Source organism: Salmo trutta, chromosome 9 (assembly GCF_901001165.1).
Source record: "Salmo trutta chromosome 9, fSalTru1.1, whole genome shotgun sequence".
In the NCBI taxonomy this organism is placed as follows: Eukaryota; Metazoa; Chordata; class Actinopteri; order Salmoniformes; family Salmonidae; genus Salmo; species Salmo trutta.
This window is the reverse complement of record NC_042965.1, coordinates 18,113,131-18,138,947: the sequence shown is the minus strand read 5'-3', so window position 1 is coordinate 18,138,947 and position 25,817 is coordinate 18,113,131. Positions and strand designations below refer to the sequence as shown.

Genomic DNA, 25,817 nt, shown 5'->3' with positions numbered 1-25,817 from the left:
AATATATTTTGATTTGTTTAACACTTTTTTTGGTTTCTACATGATTCCATATGTGTTATTTCATAGTGTTGATGTCTTCACTATTATTCTACAATGTAGAAAATAGTAAAAATAAAGAAAAACCCTTGAATGAGTAGGTGTTCTAAAACTTTTGACCGGCAGTGTACATGTATTAGGATATGATTTAGAGTAAAATGAAGTTCAAAGCAATTGAGGGCCCTTCTATTAACTGCGTTTCCAGTATACGGCAAACATCGAATTCCACGTGCACCATGAGAATGCACCTGTACATTCGTTCAATGCATAAAAAAAGTTTACTCTAACTCAAGCATGCTTTTTCACAGCGCAAGAAATACCCGACTACCATATACCTTTTATCAGATACGACTTGGGAAAAGGCCAAAGTCTATAAGCTTTTCTAGGCTCTTCATATCATTTTTCTCTCCACTTCTTTTATCTTGAGCTTGCTGGGGATTGTCATTTTGTGTTTGTTTGTTGGTTCACATAGTAAGACTGTCTCTCTTTTCTCCCCCGCCTGTCAATTCTCTCAGCAATTTATAATTATGACTCCAGAGGCGAGCAGGAGCTGTCTCTCCAGGTGGGAGACACTGTACATATACTTGAGACATTTGAAGGTGAGCATGAACAGTCTAGCCTCACTCACATACAACAAGCTGTCACACGTTAAAGAACAGTTTGCAACACTCTGGAACTTTGTAAAACATTGAACCAAGGCTGTGCTCAATACCAGACATGCATGGAAAATAATCAGCGATGTTTAATGAAATGCTCTTGAAAGATAGAATGGACAATATCAGCATCTGGATCTAGTTTGCCCTCTTCTCATCAATCTTATCTATTGTATTTATCCCTATATCTCTGTCATGTCTCTATATCCATCTATCAATCTCTAATCTCCCCAGGCTGGTACAGAGGGTACACATTACGGGACAAATCACAGAAGGTATGGCAACAACCGTACATCCGTTCATAGTGTTTCATGGAAATGAGAAAATAGTTTGAAGAAGAGGTTTACGTTTACGTTTCATCTCACAGGGCATTTTCCCAGCCTCGTACATCCACCTGAAGGAGGCGAAAGTTGAAGGGACAGGGTAAGGTGTCACTCACTTCATGTCATGTTATTAGAAATGCATTGTATTTGGGATATCTGGTTATTTCTTTCCTTCCCCCTTCAGCCAACAGGAAATAGTTATCCCAGGAGACCTACCACTGGTACTGGAGCTCGGTGCCACTCTGAGGGAATGGGCACAAATATGGTACAAGCTGTATGTGGTACGTGGTAAATATTAGTTTCTTATCAATCTCCCTACTTGCATTTTATTCACTTTACCCTTATACTGTTCTCCAACTCTGACACTCACTCTGTTTGGAAAAGTGTGACTATGTAAGTCTGGGTGGCTGTGATGATGAATATGACTGTTTGTTTGACAGAACAACAAGACCACTCTCTTCAGGGGCGTACAGCAGATGGCCTACAGCCTCATCGAGTATCGATCTCAGATAGTTTCGGGAACATTGCCCAAGGATGACCTTGTGGAGCTCAGGAAGAAAGTCACAGCTAAGATTGATTATGGAAACCGGTATGAATTGTACTCGAATTCCACTGTGACATAAACGTGCTTGTAAAGTCATTGTGCTAAGAATATGCCCTTGTAAATCTGTCTAAAACTATATGTGATTCTTTCTGTACAGGATTCTGGGTTTGGACTTGGTGGTGCGAGATGACGCGGGGAACACTTTGGACCCGGACTGCACCAGCACAGTCAGTCTGTTCCGGGCCTTTGAGACTGCATCCCGCAGTATAGATGACAGAATACAGGAGGAGAAGGCATGGGCCAGCTGTTGTTTTTCTCTCTCATTTGTCTCTCTGACTCATACTGGTTGCCCTGCCGGTGCATTGTGTGTGTGCTCATACAGTGTCTCTGTGCCCCTCTGTAGACCCGGCTGCAGAACCTCGAGATGAGGCGCCAGTCCCTGTTCAGCACGGTGCACACCTACAGTCTCTTCGTGAACCTCAAGAACTTTGTGTGTAACATCGGGGAGGATGCAGAGCTGCTTATGTCACTCTATGACCCTGACCAGTCTGAGTTCATCAGGTCAGATATCAATGTATTCAATTCATTGCATTATAGTAAACCAGATAACATCACGGCCAATACCATTTTCTGACACCATAAAGAAGCTTTTATCCCGTAATCATGTTGTGTATTCTATGTGGCATATATGCAGATATTGCATAACATTATATCACCCTTTTGATATATTTGTGTATCTTGTCAAACACCGAAAAAGGGTTGTTACAGAGTGGCTATAGTGTGGTATGTGAGTTGGGATTCCTGATTCGTTTATGTCTGCAGTGAGAACTTCCTGGTGCGCTGGGACAGCATGGGCATGCCCAAAGAGATTGAGAAACTCAACAACCTGCCTGCCCTTTTCACGGTAACAGATGAAACCCTCCCTTCCACTTTCTGTCTTTTTTCTCTGTTGTAAATGTTATAAACTAGTAGCCATGTGGCCTGACAGATGGGCAGTGACAGTCCTTGGATGGGGCATGCTATGCCATGCCATTTATTTCCTCAGACAGGCTCTGAACTGCTCACATTAAGCTTTATGTAAGCAGATTTACATAAGATATTGAATATTTTCTGCCAAGCAACTTTAATTGTACTTGCATTATGTAGTTCTTATCTTTGCATTGAAATTCTCTCCTCCAATCTGGCCAGGATCTGAGCAGCAGTGACCTGATTAGGCCACGTCTCTTCCTCGTCTGTCAGATTATCAGAGTGGGCAGCATGGAGCTCAAGGAGGGCAAGAAACACACTGGAGGGTTAAGGAGACCATTTGGTGTGGCTGGTGAGATGTATTTTAATGGTTCACTATATTTGTTTGCTCACATTCACACATTTAATTCGATGGAATTCAATTAATCGGAGATCAGAACATTTCCTATACTCCGAGTTTGAGTGAATGGGTAAATTGAGAGCCGAAATGAAAAGTTACAGTAGGAATCCCTGTCCTTGATAAAAGCCAGACACACCCTAAGCACACCTGCACCTGCTTACCTTCCTGACCCCTAAAACACTTCCAGGTTGTATGCCTCGCCAAAGAAGTCAGGGAAACGTTTTTTAACAGCCCTCTTTGTTTTGAGTGAAGGATTACATTTCTGTGTTGGATGAGAAATGGTTTCCTCAGGTGTCACAACAAATGGACTGAACCCAGAATCATTGGGAGCAATAGAGAGCTCTCATTTCCCTCAGCTATTTCCTAAGAAATTACACATTTTGAGAGAAAGAGGAATGCCGACTGAACCATCTATTGCAACACAAAGCTTAATGTCACACATACTGGCCTGCTGGAATCCTACCTATGCTGTTTTTGTGGAAGTCTCTTGTTCCCATTGTCTCTCTGGTACATTGCAACAGGTGTGTGAGGACCCAATAACTAGTTTTCAAACACAAACGACATTGTGGCTCTACTCTGTAGTTTACTTAATCAGAGTGAAGGACCTCTGCTGTAAAATGGCTCGAGCTGGGAAATCAAATACCGAAGATATTCCAGTGAGGCCATGCTAGCAGCAGCAGCAGCAGTGGCAATAACTAGAGAACTGAATTGATATCAGCTTATTATATTAGCCATGGCCCCCTATCACCACAGCATTCACAACGTCATGGTCTCTGTTCACAGTGATGGACATCACAGATATCGCCCATGGAAAAGCAGACGATGAGGAGAAGCAGCATTTCATCCCCTTTCAGCAGTGAGTGTTTTAAAATCTCCAACAGCCTCTGCTCATTTTCACCCTGGGTTAGTGGTCCCCACTCCCCAGTCCATTTGAAATCAACCTGCTTTTATACCATTATAGTCAAATGGCTTGGAACTCTGTTAGGATACAGCATTATGCTTTCTATTGCTATACCATACTGTAGATCAAGTCTAGGTTTGTTGTGCAGTGTTAACAAAAATGCAACTGGAGACTGTCTACTATGCCTTCTTGGTCACATACACTTTTATATTTTGTGGATTTCCTCCAATATCTTAATATGATTTTCGTAGCTCTGTGTTTTGTGATCAATCCACTGGTCAGTCCCACTTTTCCAATCTATTTGTCCCAGGATAGCTATGGAGACCTACATCCGTCAGAGGCAGCTCATCATGTCTCCTCTCCTCCCATCCCGGGTCATTGGAGAGAACGAGCCTCTCACCGCCGTCTTCAACAAAGTCATTAACACCCGGGAGGTCAACCACAAGGGCCAGGGTAAAGAGAGACCCTCACTGACATTATGTGGCAACAACTCACCAGTTTGCCCAGAATATAGCAGAGTAGAACAGAATATGAAATACAAAGGACTATAACTCGGAAGGGGCTTTTGAAACGTGGGTCTGGGTTCTAAATAGGACCATTACAGGTTGTGTGTATCGATTCTGAACATTCTGTTACTGCCTCTGTCATACTAACTTTCTCTTCGTTGACGGGCCCTGTTGGGGTCTCAGGACTGTTTGTGACCCTGAAGCTGCTTCCTGGTGACCTGTCCCAGGTCAGGAAGGACTACCCTCACTTTGTTGATCGCACCACCGCCATCGTCAGAAAGATGGGCTTCCCTGAGATCATCCTCCCAGGTGCCATACGTTTACATTTTCATCTTTTGTAGCTGAATTGTGTCTGAAACAATGGGTTGCATACTTTGTAGCTGCCTTTACAGCAGTGCAAGGCAATAGATCCTTGTTTAGTATTAACCAACTAATTCTCCTCTAGGGTATGTGAGGAACGATATCTATGTCACCTTGCTGCAGGGGGAGTTTGACCGTGGTAAAAAAACATCACCCAAAAATGTTGAGGTGATGTTGAGTGTTCTAGATAACGATGGCAATCTCATGGAGGTAAGGGCGCCGTCCTAACATTTTATATGTGCTTCCACCTTTCTTTCTTTAACAATTTTGATCTCAAGTATTGCATGTCGGTGAACTCATGTAGGTTGGTTGACTGTAAGACAACATTGTAGTTCAAGGTTTATTATAAAATGATCCCAATTAATGTTTACATGGGATGTATAAAATGTTCTTATCCGAAGCTCATTCCATCCCCTTGAATAGAAAGCAATATTTCCTGGAGCTGGATATGATGGGATCACAGAATACAAGTCTGTAATTTACTACCAGGTCAAGCAGCCAAGCTGGAATGAAACAGTCAAGGTACAGTTAACTTACCAGCATCCCAGGTGTTTCTGTCAGGACTCTCCTCATGGTGGCTCAAGTTCAGCAATTACTTTTCCAAATCAATTTGGCAATTTAACAATAAAACCTTTAGGGGAGATATTGGCAAGGATTGTTTCACACATACAAAATGCTAGACAGACACCAGATATGACTTTCTCTGTCCATAATCTTGTCATGATACACTCTTCTCATCATCCTTTTCTTCTCCCCCTACAAGGTGACTATTCCTATTGAAGATGTGGGCCGCTGTCATCTCAGGGTGATGTTTCGACACAGATCATCTCAGGACTGTGAGTGCCTCACATTTCTAAAACACTCGACAGCCGGGCAGCCTCCCCTAACCCTCTGGGAGCTGGTCAGCATGAGTATGAATGTGTTCTTCAGAGTTGGTTGATTGGGTCCCCACTGACACGGCTGTGTTTCCTTTAGCTAGAGACAAATCAGAGAAGCCGTTTGGCATGGCGTTCGTCCGCCTGATGAAAGGAGACGGAACCACGCTGAGAGACGGCAGACATGATCTCATCGTCTACAAGGTGGGACCAGCACACCAGTCTGCTACTGTCACTAGGGTTGTTAAGGGAGGGTATATTACTGGAAACTTTTGAAGTTTACAAGTAAGCTACCAGAATTTTGGTATCTTTCAAGGATTTTATGTAATCTATCACAAGACATCTAGTGGCCCTTTTGGGTACTTCAAATTATCACAGGTGTCTGTAATTGTCTCTGGCCCTTTTATGACCTTATCACATATGAAATAATAAGATGATATAAAAAATATAACGGCAAAGCTGTAAAACATTAGCCTAAATTTAAACCATCAACTTGGTGAATACCATTGGTGTTTAATATGAGGGTTTCAGCATGATATATTAAGAGGGTTGGGCCAGTAACCGAAAGGTCGATGGTTCGAATCCTCGAGCCGGCAAGGTGGCAAGGCAGTTAACCCTAACAACAAGTGCTGCCCCGGCGCCCATGATGTGGATGTTGATTAAGGCAGCCCCCCGCACCTCTCTGATTCAGAGGGTGTGGGTTAAATGCGGAAGACACATTTCAGTTGAAGGCATTCAGTTGTGCAACTGACTAGGTATCCCCTTTCCCTATCTACTAGAAATTTGTGGACAATATGGACACAAATAAATACTATATATGAATATATATATTTTTTAAGTTATTCAGATATAAATTACCAAAGTTATTAGATTGCCAAAGATGTTCTGTTAATTACCAAAATGATTAAAGATTTCAGTAACATTGGTAAATTACCAGTAGCTTTGCAACCCTAACTGTCACAGGCCCTGTATGATGTAGACATGTTGGTGGAACCAGAAGGTTCTGATACATTTGACTACAGTTGGAGATCTTTCTTTCCCTGTAGGGATTATATTTCATTATCGATTAAATAGTGAAGTAATTATTTTTTATATTTTATATAAAATAAAAAGCTCCCTGGTCAATGAATATCAAATTACATATCAATGAATATGTTCTAGGATTATATCTATTTTTTCTCTTAGGTTGACGCAAAGAAGTCTGAGGATGCAAAAACATACCTGACTCTGCCAGGCTCCTGGGCTGAAGTGGAGGAGAAGGAGAGGCAGACAGGGAAAAACTTTAACCATTCAGGAGTCATCCCACTCACCAAGGACAGCTTCCAGATTGGCACTCTCACCTGCTCCACTAAACTCACCCAGAATGGTACACAATCATCTCTAATCTCTAAGCACCATGGTGGAAATGGATATGAAACAATATATTAAGTATCAAGCCGCCTCCAACAAATATAATAAAATAGAACCAAACTCTTTCTGCACTTCGGCTCGTAATACAAATCAGAGTGGTGTTGACATACTCATTCAAGTTTATATGAAATCCAAGGGTCAGTAAACGTGATATGCTGCTGTTCCTCTGCTGTTTTCCAGTGGATCTCCTGGGCCTGTTGAACTGGAGGTCCAACCCTGAACAGCTAGACCAGAACCTGCAGCGTCTGATGGAGGTTGAGGGAGGGGAAATTGTCAAGGTGAGTCTGACTGCTCCAGAGTTAGCACTTCTAACTGTCTTTACATACAAGGACACCCAAGCCTAATGCATTTGTCTTTTGTGGTCTTAGTTTCTACAGGACACACTTGATGCCCTCTTCAGTATCATGATGGAGACTTCAGAGGAGGAGACTTATGACACGCTGCTGTTTAATGCTCTGGTGAGTTCTGTACTGGTGGGTTACTTACTTGCATTAAGTTATCAGGATTAATGGCATCTGTCATTAATATACCAAAAGACAATTGTATATTAGAAATGATTAATGTTACACTATTTTCCAGCAGGATTCTGTATTACACTGGCTCCTGACTGTGCTCTGCATTTCCTCTAGGTGTTCATAATCACACTGATTGGAGACATCAAGTTCCAGCACTTTAACCCAGTACTGGAGACATACATCAACAAGCACTTCAGTGCCACTCTAGCTTACATGTGAGTCTAGCTCTCACCTTTCTCACATTTTCATCTCTATGCCGTTCATTTTTCCTTCCTCCTGTTTTGACACCTCACCACCCATTCAAAATTCATTTATATGTAATTACTGGTATGCCTGAGTTCCCTATTCCATTTATTTTTCAGGAAGCTGACCAAGGTTCTGAATTACTATGTGGGCCATGCAGATGAGCCTGTCCTAACCGAGAGACTGTACTCAGCCCTCAAAGCCCTCAAGTACCTGTTCAGGTTCATTGTGCAGTCCCGGGTCCTCTACCTCAGGTATTATAGCCGTGACCTTCCTTCCTCATACATACTAATACATTTGCGAGACAATATTAGTTTGTTTGTGAAATGAGCAATGTCCTTATTTTGTTTACTCAGATTCTATGGGACCAGTGAGGATGCTTTCTTCAACTCCATACGGACACTCTTCCTGTCCTTCAACACACTCATGGACAGACCACTGGATGAGGGGGTGAAGATAAAGGTGAGTTGGTTTAGGGGAGAGAAACTGGGATTGGCACTTACATGGTACTTCATCTTCTTTAATGCACACTGTTAACATGGCATAGCCTGGTAATGCAACATTTACTGTGTTATTCTGATAATTGTCAGCTGTTCAAACCAGCTTACCCTTTCTATGTTTATGGAAGCCTTATGCTGGCTTCGTGAAAGATAGTTGAAGTAAAGTTTTACTTGATAAACTGCAGAAGAACGTTAATTAAAACACTTTCGAGCTGACTAGAGCTGTAAAACACAGAAGCCTTATCCGGTGATATTTCCCTCATGTTCTTTTTTTAAAGACTTTTGAGACCTTCGTCTTTTTCAGGGGGCGATACTGAAATACCTTCCCACCATCATTAATGACATCAAGAATGTCTTTGATCCTGTGGAGCTCAGGTAACTCCTTGTAATGACTTTTCAACTGTCGAATCTGCAGAAATTATACTTTTTCCTGTATATAAAAATGTCCTTGTCTCTTTCTGAATTTCATCCTGTCTCTCTCTCACTAGTGTTCTTTTGACCAAGTTCATTGAGAGCATCCCTGACTCTCAGCTGGTGCGCCAGAAACTTGGTTGCATGTGTAAGATGGTGGAGAGTGACCTTTTCAAACAATCAGGTACTGTAGTGCCTCTCTGGCTCAAACATAACTTTAGAATCATCTCTATTTAAAAACAGAACCGCAGGATGACACATTTGAATAGGCTCTATTCCTCTTTGCCCCCACAGAGTGTCGAGATGTCCTCTTGCCGCTGGTGACAGACCAGCTGAGTGGGCAGCTGGATGACCACTCCAATAAACCAGACCACGAGGCCTGTGTTCAGCTGCTCAGCACTGTGCTGGACAACCTGGACCGCAAGAATGTGGTGAGTGGCTACTGGCTATAGCACACCTCTATCTCTGCCAGTAGAAACACTGAAATCCGTGACATCCATAACTCTTAACTGGATTGGTTTTGATACATTCATTTTTGATCTGACCTGTTTGTTTCCCAGGGTCCAACCCGGGGCCATGTCCAGCTGATTATGGAGCGGCTGCTTCGCAGGGTCAATCGCACTGTCATCAGCATGAGCAGAACCTCCACTCTCATTGTAAGACTCATACTCAGTACTCGGACAGTTCTTCGTCTAACTCAAAAGAAAAAGTCAAGTTACTTTCAATTGTTCATTTGGAAAAGATTTATTTTAAGTTTACATGTACAAGGCACAGTGCTGAAAAGCTGCTTCTATGCATCCTATAAATAACTTAGTCGGCACTTATAAGCATGCAACAATGAATGATAGCTTATAATTAGCTTCTAAGCATAAAACATGTTATATGTGGGAACCTAAAGTAGTTTTACAACTAAGGTGACTGATGCTCTGTTATCTCAATGGCAGGGTCATTACCTAGCCTGCATGACCGCCATCTTGAAGCAGATGGATGACATGCACTACGCCCACTACATCAGCACCTTCAAGACCAGACAAGACATCATTGTAAGTGGGCCGGCACACTTCCCCTGCCCTGGGCATGACTCTTCCTGAATCATCCAGTCGATAGCTGGCATTCAACCACTGGTGCTTGTAACTGCTCCTGAAGTGATTATCGATTATAGACATTTCATGGGACTGACTTGGAACATCGGGAGGATCTCCCTGTCCTTGCTTCTTTACTGAGCTGTGTGGGTCTAATATGAGAAATGCAAGGGGACTGCTGTGCGTAGTTCAGGATGTTACTAATCGATCGGCTTGGTCAGAAACAGAACCCCACATGTTTGTGCAGACATGAGATGCATACATCTAGGTACTTACACTACAGGCAAGGTAACTGTTCTCTCCCTGGCCCACTACAGGACTTCCTGATGGAGACATTCATCATGTTTAAGGACCTGATGGGGAACGTTTTCCCCTCCGACTGGATGACCATGAACCTCCTGCAGATTGGTGTGTTTCTGCGGGCCATCAACCAGTACTCTGAGGTCCTCAACATGTACTTCATGGACCAGACCCACTTTGAGCTGCAGGTGGGTCTCCAGTTGCCACCTGCTGATGGGGTGGACAAAAGATATCCGTGTCTCTCTGCTAATGTAAACTTCTTTAGCTCAATCATTGTCCCAATGTCTGTGTAAAAACGTTTCATATTTTATTTTCAGCTCTGGAACAACTACTTCCACTTGACTGTGGCATTCCTTACCCACAAGTCATTGCAACTGGAATCCTTCTCTCAAGAAAAACGGAATAAAATACTGAACAAGTATGTTTTTTTTCCCCCTTTGGTTCAATTAGTTTAAATACAGATTCCCTTAAACTAATAATACAAAATAAAAATGTGCACAGAGAACTGAATTTTATGTATATGAAATGATGCTGTAAGTTCGTGTGCATATGCTCTACAGTATGTAGTATAATTCTATGTTGTGGTTACAGGTATGGAGACATGAGGAAAAGCATTGGCTTTAAGATCAGAGATATGTGGTATAATCTTGGTAAGGACTGTCCAGTGGTTGTTATCTCTGTAAGACAGAAATTCAACAAATTAAGACATCTATATAATGGCCTGTTCAGTGGCAAAGGCTTTGAGGACAATGTTTTATTGCCTAGTTTCATGGTGGTGGCCTGCTTTTTGTTTACCGCTTTATGAGTTTACTGTCCTGTTGTTTGCATGAAAATGGAGTGCCACTTATTGCCCTTTCAAATGAGCTTGTGTAACATTTTGCTTCTGACTTTATGCATCCCTCAGGCCCCCACAAGATGAAGTTCATCCCGGCCATGGTGGGGCCCATCCTAAAAGCTACCCTGGTGCCTGAGCCAGAGCTGAGGAAAGCCACCATCCCCATCTTCTTTGACATGATGCAGTGTGAGCACAACTTCACTCCCAGCCGCACGTTTAACATGGTGAGATAGCTGCCCACGGTAGTGCTTCCTGTCTGGCTTTACAGTATTACTGTACAAACAGAGGTTCCCAGCTGTATTTGGCTGAGCAGATTTTTGTTGTTGTTGTCTTTCTGTACCTGTAGTTTGAGAATGAACTGATCACCAAGTTGGATCAGGAGGTAGAGGGAGGCCGTGGGGATGAACAGTACAAAATCCTGCTGGAGAAAACGTAAGCACCCTGACAATAAACCTGCCAATCATTCAGAGGCTAATTCCTTTTTCTTATTAGTCATACCTCATGGTTTCATAGTCAAGACCTAAATAAGGACTATATAACTCCCTCATTCATTGACATTTTGCATTGTTGGTATTGTGTAGACTACTTGAGCACTGCCGGAGGCACAGATACCTGTCTCAGTCAGGGGAGGAGCTGGCTCTGCTGCTCAGCAGTCTGCTGGAGAAGCTACTGGCCTACCGCACAATCACACATGACGAGAGCCCTGAGCTCCGCATGAGCTGCACCGTCAACGTCCTGGTATGCCCTTACAGTACATCACTAAGAGACAGGAGAGCTACCAGGTGCTAACTAACACCTCGGACTGGTTTATGTAGAACTCAAACTCTAATCTGAAAGATTGAGCCACACTCGCCACCTCAGAAGAATATTATATCAAGATGTTATGTTTCTACACTGAACCAATTGATTTTAACCCCCAAAAAATATTATCAAGCAATTGTACAAAAGCAGAGTTTTGCCACTGTTTTTATTCTGGTTGTGACAGAACTTCTACAAGGAGAAGAAACGGGAAGACATTTACATTCGGTGAGACCGATGATTTAATGAATACTCTTCTTTGCATCCCATTTTGTTAGCCATCACTCTGGAGAAACAGGAAAAAGTCTCTGCACACTTCCAGTCAAATGCAAATTTATTTTAATTCTAACTGAGCTTTCGGGCAGCCGACCTTCTTCAGAGCAAGGTCGACTGACCGAAGCTCAGCTATAATTCAAAAGTGTGCGGGGACTCTTTTTTTTCTTTGTTTCTCCAGTTTTGCATTTTACCTCCAGCACCTTCACAAATCAGCTTTGGGTGTGCGGTAGATTCTACCTATTATCTGTTAGATATCACTCTAAAATACTGACCTCGTCCTCAGGTATCTGTACAAGCTAAGGGATTTACACCTTGTCTGTGAGAACTACACGGAGGCAGCATACACCCTGTTACTTCACGCCGAACTCCTTGAGGTCTCACTCAGATTAACATTCAATTCGACTTTCAATGAAAACAACCGTCTTTGGCTTTTTTCCATAAAATTCCAGTTAACATACTATAACATACATTACTAGAAAACTAAATGCACTTTGTGTATTGTGTACATTGCCCTCCTCAGTGGTCTGACAAGCCCTGTGCCCCACATCTGATCCCCGGTCATGGCAAACATGTCTGGACCCAGCAGGAGCTCAAAGAGAGACTCTTCCAGGAGATCATCTGTAACCTGGACAAGGGCAAAGTGAGTTCCCACCCTCAGCCAGTGACCCTATTAGGAAGCATGATGTACGTATGTGGTCAAATATATTGGCACTTTGCAATGGAGCAGAATGTTCTGTTTTCTCTTTTCAAAAATTGTTGAATGGCTATTTTTACCTTGTAAAGTAGATAATGTTGGGACTTTTTATGAAATGTTTTGGTTCTGTGCTGTTGTGAATCGAACAAATACATGTAGGAACAACAAAAGTTTTTTAAAATGTCAACTTATTTGAGAAGAAGTTGTGAATCGTGCAAGGGTGCCAGTATATTTGACAGCATATGTAGTCAGAGATCCTATGCTACTTACCCCTGAACATGCCATATGAGCTACTGTCAGAAATATTTGTGTCTGTTTCATTTGCTACAAAAGAAGCTGAGGGCCATATTCAATCAAACATGGGAACCAGGTTTCTGGGTTAGGCTAAACATTTCTCCTGTTCATCACAGTACATCAACGATGAAACCTGCTGTTAGGGTTTGATTGAATAGAGGTGTTAGTGACGGACAGATGGTGATGTCTAAACCATGTTCACATCTCGTGTCTTTTTACCAACTGCTGCATTTATCTGTTCAGATGTGGGAGAAAGCCATTGAGATGGGTAAACAGCTGGCAAAGATGCACGAGAACCAGATGTTCGACTTCATGGAGCTTAGCCAGCTGCTGGTAAGAGGACTTATCATTTGCTATCGTGTTTGTCTGAGATTTAATCAAAATATTGTCACTACTAAATAGAAATTGTCCCTAAAACATGCAAACAGTAAAACCCAAAATGATTATCCTCTTAGTTTCTACATGTAAAAAAAGAATGCTTGTACAATGCCACATACAATGCCAGAAAGGGATAGCCCACTGCGAATTTAGTGTGAGGCCTTTTCAATAGGACCAGTTCAACTGCTCTACTAACATGCTTTTCAGTGCCCACAAAGACTAGGAGTTAATTATGCCAATAAATTGTTCACGATACATTGTCAATGGCTAGGACGACCATGTATTGTCTAAGACAGAAAGTCATTTCAGCTAGCTCAATCCAAATGACAGTGATAGTTGAAGAAAAAAAGAACCCATTACTGCAGAAACAATTTGAGGAAATGGGGAAGATATCGGAGTTGCTGCCACACTTGTGTCAAACCTTTTTATCCAATAGTCCCACCCATGCATTGCCGGTTGACATGCTGGCATCTGCCATTAGGAAGTAACACTCAGTTAATTATGAAGTGATACTCTATTTTAAGTCATGTTTTTGTAAATACTGTGTCATCGTGGTATTCAACAGTCCTTATCTGCAGTGGAGTTGTTTTGCTACACTGCTATGAATCTATGTTCATTATGGATCCTCCCATTTTGACACTTAACTAAGTTAAGTGCACAGGGAACTGGTTAGCTTCTACACTATTTTAGGTGTTTCCTGTTGTATGTTATCTGTGTTCCTGATTGTGGCTCTGTTATTTTAGCTCATTGTTACTATAGCCTCTATACTCTCCCTACTGTTGTACACAGAAACAGCAAGCCCAGTTCTATGAGAATATAATGCATGCCATGCGGCCTCAGCCAGAATACTTTGCTGTGGGATACTATGGCCTTGGATTCCCCACTTTCCTCAGGGTAAGATTATTACGTCTTTTCAGAAATCCAGCCTCCGTAGCACATTTCAAGTTCTGTCTCATTCGCCTGAGATATATTTATGTGCCTTTTATTCATTTTACTTATGGAACTCTCCATAAAATGAAATGATAGTCAATATTAAAAATGTTCCACGATGATGATGTAACATGCAGGCGATACTAGTTATCAGTTCCATAAAGCAGCGGGGGATTCTATGGATTGAATACATTCCATGATCTTGTCAGGTTCCGGTTAGAATAGCCTTTATTTGGCAGAGTGGCACATTCCTGTCTACCACAGTCCATCTTTGACATTTTCTGTAGCATGTCATTCAATAACAACGTTCTAATTAAATCCTATCGTTCATATTTAATTTGCTACCGTATATGGAGACTCACCATATCTTTGAATGGATTTGCTCATATAGAACAAAGTGTTCATCTACCGTGGTAAGGAGTATGAGTGGCTGGAGGACTTCAGTCTGAAGCTGCTGTCGCAGTTCCCCAATGCAGCCAGGATGACCAGCACAGCGCCCCCTGGGGACAACATCTGTAACTCCCAAGGACAGCGTATCCTTTAGGCCTGTTGCAGCATGCCCTCACGCTCCCAGCTATGAATGCTATTTAAATGTTAATTGGTGTTAATGCTTCTAGTCAGGACATTATTCATTTGATGTATTTCCCATTTAAAAGTAAGTCTTATTATACCTTTTTCAAGGACAATTTTGAGCCAGTAAACCTCTGGCCCCCGTCTCCGTTTTCCCCTACAGCACTAAAAAGGCTTTCGTTTTTTAATAATACACAGTCCTATCCTTACCTGCTCTTCACAGACATCCAGTGTTTTACAGTCAAGCCAGTCCTTACTGTGCCCGCCCAGTTCAAAGACAAGGGGGTTCCTGAGCAGATCCTGAAGTAAGGAACACAACAGCTTGTGGTTGAATACATTTTCTTAGTTCTTACTCATGCAAGTCATTTGTTTGTCCCTCTTCCTCTCCCAGCTACTACAGAACCAATGAAGTGGACCAGTTCCAGTATTCCAGACCCTTCAGGAAAGGTGCAAAGGACCCCGACAATGAATTTGCAGTGAGTACCTGGCACACAACTCACCATGCTGCAGAGCCCCAACAAAGGCAAATTCCTCCATTTAACGCACACACTCTAAACTCAGGAATGTAGCCCTTTTCCAATCAAATACATTTTTATTTGTCACATGAAATGCTTACTTACGAGCCCTTAACCAACAATGTAGTTCAAGAAATAGAGTTAAGAAAATATTTACTAAATGAACTAAAAAAAGAAAAGAAAAAGTAACACAATAAAATAACAGTAACGAGGCTATATAAAGGGGGTACCGGTACCGAGTCAATATGCGTGTAGGTAAAGGTAAAGTGACTATGTATAGATAATAAACAGTGAGTAGCAGCAGTGTAAAAACAAAAGGGGGGTCAATGTAAATAGTCCGGGTGGCCATTTGATTAATTGTTCAGCAGTCTTATGGCCTGGTGGTAGCAGCTGTTAAGGAGCCTTTTGGACCTAGACTCGCTCCGTTACCGCTTGCCGTGCGGTAGCAGAGAAAATAGTCGATAATTTGGGTGGGAGGTGTCTTGGACAATTTTTTGGGGTCTTCCTCTGACACCGCCTAGTATATAGGTCCTGGATGGCAGGAAGCTTGGCCCCAGTGATGTACTGAGCCGTATGCACTTCCTCTCGATGGTGCAGCTGTATAACTTTTTGATGATCTGGGGACCCATGCCAAATCTTTTCAGTCTCCTGAGGGGGAAAGGTGTTGTTGTGCCCTCTTCACGATGTTTTGGTGTGTTTGGACCGTGATAGTTTGTTGGTGATGTGGACACCAAGGAACTTGAAGCTCTCAACCTGCTCCACTACAGCCCCGTCGATGAGAATGGGGTGTGTTCGGCCCTCCTTCTCCTTTAGTCCACAATCATCTCCTTTGTCTTGCTCACGTTGAGGGAAAGGGTGTTGTCCTGGCACGACACTGCCAGGTCTCTGACCTCCTCCCTATAGGCTGTCTTACGTTTCCAGTGATCAGGCCTACCACTGTTGTGTCGTTAGCAAACTTAATGATGGTGCTGGAGTCGTGCTTGGCCACGCAGTCGTGGCTGAACAGGGAACACAGGAGGGGACTAAGCACTCACCCCTGAGGGGCCACAGTGTTGAGGATCAGCGTGGCAGATGTTGTTGCCTACCCTTACCACCTGGGGGCGGCTCATCAGGAAGTTCAGGATCCAGTTGCAGAGGGAGGTGTTTAGTCCCAGGGTCCTTAGCTTAGTGATGCGCTTTGTGGGCACTGTGGTGTTGAACGCTGATCTGTAGTCAATCAACAGCATTCTGACATAGGTGTTCCTTTTTGATTAGCAGTTGAATACAAGAGGTTGTTGCTCAAAACATTTGTGTTGTTGACCATTCATTCATATTTTCCGCCTCATGTTACAGACCATGTGGATCGAGAGGACAACTTACATCACAACCTATCACTTCCCAGGGATTCTCAAATGGTTTGAAGTGAAGTCCATCTCTGTTGTAAGTTCTCTCAGTAATGATAATGACAATCACAGTAAGACAAACGTACGGGTGTTAATGTGCTGTATGTTTAATCTAAACGCTGTTGAGTACTCCCTACCACCCATAGCAAATAGTTCCTACTCACCCAATTTGGTCTTTTACACTTTGATGTCTCCTCACCTCTCCTGGTTTTCCTACTGGTCAGGAGGAGATTAGCCCTCTACAGAATGCTGTGGAGACCATGGAGATGGCCAATGAGAAGCTCAGTAACCTGGTGCAGCAGCAGGCCTGTGACAGCTCCACGTCCGTCCACCCACTCTCCATGATGCTCAATGGCATTGTTGACCCTGCCGTCATGGGTGGCTACTCCAACTATGAGAAGGTTTGACTTGACTATTACTACCTAGGAGCTTGAATCCTATACAATTTTGTCTCACATTTCATTGAAGATTTGTAACCTGATATTCTTATTTTCTAGGTCACTGTTATTTTAGTTAGTATTTAATATGCATATGACAACATCTTCATGTCTCAAAATGATAAACTTGTTTCCACCCCCTTTCTGTCTCTACAGGCATTCTTCACTGACACCTACATGCATGAACACCCAGACGACCTTGAGAGCATTGAGGTCCTCAAACATCTTATTGCCCTCCAGGTAAATCGTAATTTTCTCCTTGTTGTTGAACCTGTACTTAGACATACAGTACCTGCTATAAGAACAGAGGCTCCCTCCTCCTCTCCCCTCAGATCCCTCTCCTGGCTGATGGGATCCGAATCCACGGAGAGAAATCCACTGAGCAGCTGAAGCCCTTACACAACCGCCTGCTCACCTGTTTCTCAGACCTGCGGGAGAGAGTGGAGAAGCATTACGGCGTCATAACCCTGGTCAGTTTCCAATGGCAAACTCTTATTTAATGTAAGAGTGTGCCAAATTTAGCTATTGGCTCCTCTGCCTCCCTATCAAACTTCCCTCATTCAAAGCAGAGTGTACATTATATTGCTGCAGGACCATAAATCTTGCTTATGGCACTCTATTGTTGTTAGTGTTTTGCCTGTCATTCCGCTTAGCCCCTGCCAAGTTTCCTGATGATGTTTAATCCCATTTGTGTGTCCCAGCCCTGCTCTCTCACTGAAAGGAAGAAGAGTCGTGTGGGCTCCGTAGTGATGCCCTACATCCTGTCCTCCACCCTGCGCCGCATGTCCACTGTCTCCACCACCTCAGGCCTCTCCAGCAGCTCCACCTCCTCTAACGGACCCTCCCGACCCTCCTCCCAGGAGTCAGTCCCCCTCCTTCCTCCTCCCTCCTTCCAGGAGTCAGTCCCCCTCCACCATCCTTTCTCCTCCTCCCAGGAGTCAGTCCCCCTCCACCATCCTTTCTCCTCCGACCAGGAGTCAGTCCCCCTCCTCCCTCCTCCCACCTCCCAGGAGTCAGTCCCCCTCCACCATCCTTTCTCCTCCGACCAGGAGTCAGTCCCCCTCCACCATCCTTTCTCCTCCTCCCTGAAGTCAGTCCCCCTCCTCCCTCCTCCCAGGAGTCAGTCCCCCTCCACCATCCTTTCTCCACCTCCCAGGAGTCAGTCCCCCTCCTCCCTCCTCCCAGGAGTCAGTCCCCCTCCACCATCCTTTCTCCTCCGACCAGGAGTCAGTCCCCCTCCACCATCCTTTCTCCTCCGACCAGGAGTCAGTCCCCCTCCACCATCCTTTCTCCTCCGACCAGGAGTCAGTCCCCCTCCACCATCCTTTCTCCTCCGACCAGGAGTCAGTCCCCCTCCACCATCCTTTCTCCTCCGACCAGGAGTCAGTCCCCCTCCACCATCCTTTCTCCTCCGACCAGGAGTCAGTCCCCCTCCACCATCCTTTCTCCTCCTCCCCGGAGTCAGTCCCCCTCCACCATCCTTTCTCCACCTCCCAGGAGTCAGTCCCCCTCCACCATCCTTTCTCCACCTCCCAGGAGTCAGTCCCCCTCCACCATCCTTTCTCCACCTCCCAGGAGTCAGTCCCCCTCCACCATCCTTTCTCCACCTCCCAGGAGTCAGTCCCCCTCCACCATCCTTTCTCCTCCGACCAGGAGTCAGTCCCCCTCCACCATCCTTTTTCCACCTCCCCGGAGTCAGTCCCCCTCCTCCCCCCTCCCCGGAGTCAGTCCCTCCACTCCCTTCATCCTTCCTCCTCTTCCAAGGAGTCATTCCCCCTCCTCCCTCCCTCCTCCCTTCCTGTGTTTGTCTCCCTCTTGGGCTACTCTGGTGTAGTCTATTTGTGTTGCTATGTTTGTAAGGATTATTTGTCTGTGCTTTTTCACATCTCACAGTGTGACATTCTGAAGTCTTGCACATGCCAGTATAACCCTCTAACTGTACACCTCCCCCTTGTCTCTCTCCCTGTCCTGATATCCATCATCAGTTCACTGTTGTCCCGTGACACCGCCAACGATCGCCGGGCCTCGATGTTGTCCCGCTCTGAGGATGACAACCGGATCTGTCGAAAGAACCGAAAAGAATGGAGTGTGAGCAAGTCACAGGTTTTGGTGGAGAGACAGCCAGACATAGATGAGGTAACTACAACAATTTTTGGCTCATGCACTAAGGCACAAATGGCTAATACATTCGCAGTAATTACTTGACTGTGATTTCAAGGAGGGCTGTAGTATCTTTGTACTTTACTCCTTAGCAGACCCTTCCAGAGAAGCCGCAGAGACCCAAAAGTCTGCAGTTTGGGGACCGTCGCCTGACCCTGTCTCTGTTCCAGGGTGTCTCCTCTCAGCTCAGCCTTGACAACCCTCTCAGCCCCCTGCCAGCCTCTCCTCAGACTCCTCACAGCTCCAGTATGTAGCTTAGTTACACACAAAGCATACCTACAAAGCAGCCTATCCTACACAACCTTAAAGAAATGCTTACAGCTTCACCCTGCACACAGAAATATAGAACCCTGTTTAGGATCCCTTACCTCTTGTCCATGTAGTTCACACACAAATAGTTTTAGCTGTCATGCAGCCTAAAATGTGTGTTTTGTCACTCTCTCTGCAGCTTATTCATCTCTCCCCGGTGATAATGATGCCACCACTGACACTCCCGGAACACCCCCACCCATGCCACCAAAGAAACATCCCCATGAGATGTTTGACAACTCCCTTGAGGTACATCTTCACTGAAAACATCTATATTTTTTAGTAAAATGCACATTGTGAAACAGAATATTTTTAACATGATCATTTTTTCCCCGGTCTCTCCATAGTTCCACCCTCCTCTGCCTCAGAAAATTGACAGCAAGCCCCCTCCACCTCCTCCTAAAACCAGGAAGTCTATGTTCCCTGGCTCCTACGAGAATAATCCTCAGTGAGGATCCTCCACCCGGACAGCCCCTCTCATCTGGTTCAGAGACCTGCTGCCTGGGATAAGGGTTTGGTTCATCTTGTGGTACTGTAGCACTTTATTACAGTACTATTTCAGGACCAGTACTTTTACCTGTTATGTACTTCAGAATTACATGTCAACAATTGATATTTCTGATACTTACTACGAGTTATTCCAACAAACTGGTACGTGTTATGTGTGTGCTCTGTGAATCTCTAAGAAACAGAAGCATAATTGTTTCCATACTAAAGTAATTGAATGGTATGTTGTAAAATGGAGTGTGACAGATGTCTTTGTAAGCCATGGCGCATTGGGTCACACGCCTTTTCATATTTTGAGGAGAGTCCATTTATAGTCTAGTTTCCTGGGAATGGGGAATTAGATAAAGGTGGATTTAATTCATGATTTGAGAAGTGTATATATTTCTGAAAAAGCAATAATAACAATGACCTTAGCATATTTCCCAAGGGTCTTTGAGATGTTGTTGTATATAGTGTAGTATATATTTTGGGAATATCACTGCTAGGATAAGGAATGACCAAAACTTCAATTTTGTCTTTTGTCATTATGTGTTGGAATCACACTGGACTATTAATAATTTCCAGTGCCTGTTTTGGGCATTTATCAAGAAAAGCACAGGATTCATCAAGAAAAGCACAGGATTCATCAAGAAAATCACAGGCGGTGACTGCATTTTCATGTTTTATTATGTGATATAGCTAGGTGAAAACCTTTTTATATTAGAATCACTATTGCTGATCAAGAGCAGGGAATTTGGTCTGTGACTCAGAACTGATTTTCAACAGACTTTGATTCTATTGTTGTTGATTATATAGTCTAAATCTATGGTTGCGACCCTGGATGACTTTTTGGTTCCCTCGACCCAGTCATAGATCATAGGTGGTACATGCGTAGTAGTCCTTTTTGGGGGAATTGAGATTTGTAATCAAAATGGAACTTCCCCCCCAAATACGTTTGTGGACGATAGTCACATTGAATAACCTTGGCTAACTCATAAATACTGAGTAACTATGCATTACATATTTGTGTGATGAAAGCACACTAAGATAGTACCTCAATGATTTCAGAATCTTTAGAGACATGCACTGGAAGAATTCATGTAAATTAGATTTTTTTAAATTGTATATTTTTGACGTTTTATAAGAACAAAATACTGTATGTCTTGAACTCTTGCTTTCTATACAAATCAGCTTGATATATTTAGCAAGTTGTCATTTTAACACGGTATGGCACAAACTCAATAATCTGTTTAGGGTTGGCGGTATTTTTTCTTTCCCAAGTCCTGGTGCATTTCATAGTTTCATTTTATTAGGCTTTTATTGATTCATTGTTGTATTACTTTAACTTATTTCAGTGATTTTTTTTTTTTTTTTTTTTTTTGAATTTTTTGAATTTTTATTTTTTTGTTTCAAGTTAATTGGTATGCGCTCATCAAGCAACTTGAATTGGACAGTTAGAAACATGGTCATTAACATAAGTCTACTTTCAACAGTGAACATTTCAACTTGATTTCTATATCAGTATATACATTGTTTTGTATTATTCGGTCTCATATAGTTGTTCTTTTCAAAACAATGCAATGCTCTCTTTGTCCTCTGAATTGCTCATCTATGCATGTAATCTCTTTCAGAAATGACCGTTTTCATGTATGTAGTGCAAGAATGAGTCAGTATTTTAGTTTGACTATTTCCAGGGATCACAGATATTTTAGAAGGGAGCTAATATTTTTTGAATGAGTTTTTCTAACAATGATCAGAACAAATATTTGTAAAGAGATTTAAAGCTTTATAGTAGCATGGAGAGATGTAATATATAAATTTTTTTACCAATAAAACTTGTAAATCCGACCAAACAAAAATAAAGAATTTAACAAACTGCTCCTTTGAATTGTAGAAGGTATTGTTACAGAAGGCTAGACAACCAGCCTCTGTCCTCAGCAGAAGTTCTTAGAATCATTATCCTGTACTCATATCTATTGCCGGTGTCATCCCTTATCTCTTATCAAGGACATATCAGGCACTAGTTGGAACTTCATTATACATTTTTTATGAATAATTATGTGATAATTGAGAGGATAATGAAGGACCTTGACGTCTGGGGAGATGGTATGACAGTGAGATTCTTTTCATTCTGTCACGCAAAGCCTAATTTTAATTCCGGTAAATAGTGATGTGGAATGTGAGAATTTATGTCTGGCAGTAATTTCATTGAGATACCAGAGGTTCTACATGTAATTCTGCTTCAGTCATATTCATGCTTTATTTTTATGTTCTGCATTGAGAAAGAGAACATTCTTCATAGCGGTATTAAATGTATCAAGATCACAACATTGTTTCTTAAAGTGGACTGTAGTATAACACAAGACTGCTCCCTATATGTGAAAGCAGTCTGTTTCTGTACAGTAGTGTTGGCTGGGGAGGGAGTTTTACTACAAGTGTAATTTATTGCAGTAGGCCCTGTGTGATATGTAGATACTGGTCTTGGTAATCTGGCCTCCTAATGGCCTCTTCCTTCCTGTCAGATACTGGGGGACAGGATATCACTCTCCCTGTAGTCCCCGAGTCACATGACTAAAGAAGTGATGCTTCCAAGCTGCCCTGTGATATTCGCTCATCCATGAACGAGTTTCATTAGACCTGGTTTTTATCGTCAATATTTAACCAGATCTCCAGGATATAAAAGTCCTCCGAGTCCTAACTACAGGCCATTGACCAATAAACAGAAGTAGACTTAAATGAAAACTCCACCCAAAAACTAACTTGAGTTTGCATCATACGGGGGATGATTTCTGTATTTGGAAAGTTACATATCTTGAAAACCTGATTGCTGACAAGCAAATCATTTTGGGACTATGTCAACAATGGACTAATGAAACAAATACCAAAAAAATCGTTTTTTGGGGTGGAGTTTTCCTTTAAGTGCAGTTGAATGATCAGAAATACCCCTGTGTATCTCCATATTAGACTTCACTAGATGGTGCTAGAGAGAATGTAGCAATGGGGTATTGTCAGTGTTGCTGAATTATGAAAGATCATATGGCTGTCACATATTTGTCTTTATATTTTAGATTTGTGAGCAGAGGTTCTACAGAACATATATTCATCCACTGTACATGACACAGATTTTCAGCAAAATATTTGTTTACACTTCCCAAATGCAGTTTGATTGGTGGAGTGTATTGTTTGGTTGTTATGCTAATGACCTGGTTATAGATGTCAGAACAATTTACTGAACCATTTTAATCCCATTCGCTATGCTCTCAGAAACACACTGGATATTAGCTGTTGAGATCAGAGAAACAGGCTGTGGCAAAGGCCCCAAAATGACTAGCCATGATATTAATAAGGCCTGTAAATCTTAATATCTATAATGGCAAAAGACACGGGAGGTTATTGAAGCAATAAGGCCCGAATGGGTGTGGTATTTGGCCAATATACCACGGCTAAGGGCTGTTCTTACGGAGTGCCTGGATATAGCCCTTTGCCGTGATATATTGGCCAAAATAGCACAAACCGCCGAGGTGCCTTATTGCTTTTGTAAACCGGTTTCTTTCGCCTCCATATTCTCTCATATACCATGGCTTTCAGCCAATCAGCATCCAGGGCTTGAACTACTGTTTATTATCATGACTTAACTACACCACATAAAAACTGCTTAATTAAACTGATAACATTAAACAGAGACAGGGCTATTATAAAATAACGTGGATAAATAGCTTAAAAACGATCTATTATAGTTTCATGACTGGAAAAATAAGAAACGCATTTAACCTAATGATGAAATGAAGTGAAGTGGTCAGACAAGCAGATGGCTCTAAACCCATACTATCCAAACACGTTAAATGTACGCCAGCCCACTGCCTACCCTGGTCTGACCTCAGTGTTTGACTGTGTGAGCAGAGCTGGTTTTGCGTTTGGTCTCTGGCACCTTCAGCCAGGACCGACAGGGAAACTCATCCAGGCAGACATTGTAAGAGTGGAGGAGAACCTTCCAGAAGGTCTTCTTACCATAGATAAGAACCAAGGCACTGAAAGTGATATAGAAGAGGAAAGAGAGCAGAATGGCATTCTCTTTCTTCACCATTACCTGATAGTACATATAGAGCAACCAGCAGTACCAGTGTCATGTTTATCACCCGCATCTCAGAGTCCAGCTTGGGCGCGTGGAAACATTTGGTACTGGTCTTCATGTGCTGGAGATGGATGGCCAGGTGAACAAAGAACATGGTGAGGACAGCCATCAGGCCAGTTACGGCCCAGATATCCACCTTATTGGCTCCTTGCATGGTGCTGTTGGTTCTCTAAACAATGTCCACCAGCTTATTTAGGTGCTCTAAGATAAAACCAGAAATGTTGATAGTACAATTTGACGAATACAGTAGAAGTCGGAAGTCGGTTTACATACACTTAGGTCATTAAAACTTGTTTTTCAACCACTCCACAAATTTCTTGTTAACAAACTATAGTTTTGGCAAGTCGGTTAGGACATGTACTTTGTGCATGACACAAGTAATTTCTCCAACAATTGTTTACAGACAGATTATCTCACTTATAATTCACTGTATCACAATTCCAGTGGGTCAAACGTTTACATACACTAAGTTGACTGTGCCTTTAAACAGCTTGGAAAATTCCAGAAAATGATGTCATGGCTTTACATTTTAGTCATTTAGCAGAAGTTTATCCAGAGCGACTTTCGGTAGTGAATGCATACATTTCAAACATTTCATACATTTTTACAATTTTTATTATTATTTTTTTTTTCCGTACTGGTCCCCTGTGGGAATCAAACACACAACCCTGGCGTTGCAAACACCATGCGCTACCAACTGAGCCACACGGGACTCTGTTAGGCTAATTGTTAGGCTAATTGACATCATTTGAGTCAATTGGCGGTGTACCTGTGGATCTAACTTCAAAGTCAGTGCCTCTTTGCTTGACATCATGGGGAAATCAGCCAAGACCTCAGAAAAAAAATTGTGGACCTCCACAAGTCTGGTTCATCCTTGGGAGCAATTTCCAAATGCCTGAAGGTACCACATTCATCTGTACAAACAATAGTACGCAAGTATAAACACCATGGGAACACGCAGCCGTCATACCGCTCAGGAAGGAGACGCGTTCTGTCTCCTAGAGATGAACATACTTTGGTGCGAAAAGTGCAAATCAATCCCAGAACAACAGCAAAGGACCTTGAGAAGATGCTGGAAGAAACAGGTACAAAAGTTTCTATATCCACAGTAAAATGAGTTCTATATCAACATAACCTGAAAGGCCGCTCCGCAAGGAAGAAGCCACTGCTCCAAAACCGTCATTAAAAAGCCAGACTACGGTTTGCAACTGCACATGGGGATAAAGATTGTACTTTTTGGAGAAATGTCCTCTGGTCTGATGAAACAAAAATAAAACTGTTTGGCCACAGTGACCATCATTATGTTTGGAGGAAAAAGGGGGAGGCTTGCAAGCCGAAGAACACCATCCCAACTGTGAAGCACCGCGGTGGCAGCATCATGTTGTGGGGGTGCTTTGCTGCAGGAGGGACTAGTGCACTTCACAAAATAGATGGCATCATGAGGTAGGAAAATGATGTGGATATATTGAAGCAACATCTCAAGACATCAGTCAGGAAGTTAAAGCTTGGTCGCAAATGGGTCTTCCAAATGGACAATGACCCCAAGCATACTTCCAAAGTTGTGACAAAATGGCTTAAGGACAACAAAGTCAAGGT

General features: G+C 42.8%; 1 protein-coding gene across 2 annotated transcripts in view; it reads left to right on the top strand.

Annotated features, from left to right (window-relative positions):
- The window catches only part of LOC115200082 (dedicator of cytokinesis protein 5), a 33,382-nt gene extending 11,415 nt beyond the window's left edge, over nt 1-21,967 (top strand). Inside the window, exons 2-51 of one of the 2 annotated variants that reach the window (XM_029762798.1) lie at nt 552-635; nt 924-964; nt 1,057-1,112; nt 1,197-1,293; nt 1,453-1,601; nt 1,714-1,849; nt 1,960-2,117; nt 2,379-2,460; nt 2,745-2,874; nt 3,706-3,778; nt 4,134-4,276; nt 4,513-4,638; nt 4,775-4,899; nt 5,113-5,211; nt 5,453-5,525; nt 5,665-5,768; nt 6,750-6,930; nt 7,155-7,252; nt 7,343-7,432; nt 7,604-7,704; nt 7,852-7,986; nt 8,089-8,194; nt 8,537-8,607; nt 8,721-8,827; nt 8,938-9,074; nt 9,204-9,299; nt 9,588-9,686; nt 10,043-10,213; nt 10,343-10,443; nt 10,617-10,675; nt 10,930-11,084; nt 11,207-11,292; nt 11,442-11,598; nt 11,846-11,886; nt 12,218-12,308; nt 12,455-12,574; nt 13,166-13,255; nt 14,090-14,194; nt 14,622-14,763; nt 15,024-15,105; nt 15,192-15,276; nt 16,648-16,734; nt 16,922-17,098; nt 17,291-17,374; nt 17,467-17,604; nt 17,836-17,996; nt 19,120-19,270; nt 19,390-19,540; nt 19,743-19,852; nt 19,951-21,967. In XM_029762798.1, coding sequence (XP_029618658.1) covers nt 552-635; nt 924-964; nt 1,057-1,112; nt 1,197-1,293; nt 1,453-1,601; nt 1,714-1,849; nt 1,960-2,117; nt 2,379-2,460; nt 2,745-2,874; nt 3,706-3,778; nt 4,134-4,276; nt 4,513-4,638; nt 4,775-4,899; nt 5,113-5,211; nt 5,453-5,525; nt 5,665-5,768; nt 6,750-6,930; nt 7,155-7,252; nt 7,343-7,432; nt 7,604-7,704; nt 7,852-7,986; nt 8,089-8,194; nt 8,537-8,607; nt 8,721-8,827; nt 8,938-9,074; nt 9,204-9,299; nt 9,588-9,686; nt 10,043-10,213; nt 10,343-10,443; nt 10,617-10,675; nt 10,930-11,084; nt 11,207-11,292; nt 11,442-11,598; nt 11,846-11,886; nt 12,218-12,308; nt 12,455-12,574; nt 13,166-13,255; nt 14,090-14,194; nt 14,622-14,763; nt 15,024-15,105; nt 15,192-15,276; nt 16,648-16,734; nt 16,922-17,098; nt 17,291-17,374; nt 17,467-17,604; nt 17,836-17,996; nt 19,120-19,270; nt 19,390-19,540; nt 19,743-19,852; nt 19,951-20,055 — 5,546 coding nt within the window. In that variant the 3' untranslated portion in view covers nt 20,056-21,967. Of the gene's footprint in view, nt 1-551; nt 636-923; nt 965-1,056; nt 1,113-1,196; nt 1,294-1,452; nt 1,602-1,713; nt 1,850-1,959; nt 2,118-2,378; nt 2,461-2,744; nt 2,875-3,705; nt 3,779-4,133; nt 4,277-4,512; nt 4,639-4,774; nt 4,900-5,112; nt 5,212-5,452; nt 5,526-5,664; nt 5,769-6,749; nt 6,931-7,154; nt 7,253-7,342; nt 7,433-7,603; nt 7,705-7,851; nt 7,987-8,088; nt 8,195-8,536; nt 8,608-8,720; nt 8,828-8,937; nt 9,075-9,203; nt 9,300-9,587; nt 9,687-10,042; nt 10,214-10,342; nt 10,444-10,616; nt 10,676-10,929; nt 11,085-11,206; nt 11,293-11,441; nt 11,599-11,845; nt 11,887-12,217; nt 12,309-12,454; nt 12,575-13,165; nt 13,256-14,089; nt 14,195-14,621; nt 14,764-15,023; nt 15,106-15,191; nt 15,277-16,647; nt 16,735-16,921; nt 17,099-17,290; nt 17,375-17,466; nt 17,605-17,835; nt 17,997-19,119; nt 19,271-19,386; nt 19,541-19,742; nt 19,853-19,950 lie in introns of both variants that reach the window. The other variant, XM_029762797.1, reaches the window with a different exon arrangement.
- The last annotated feature ends 3,850 nt before the right edge of the window (nt 21,968-25,817 follow it).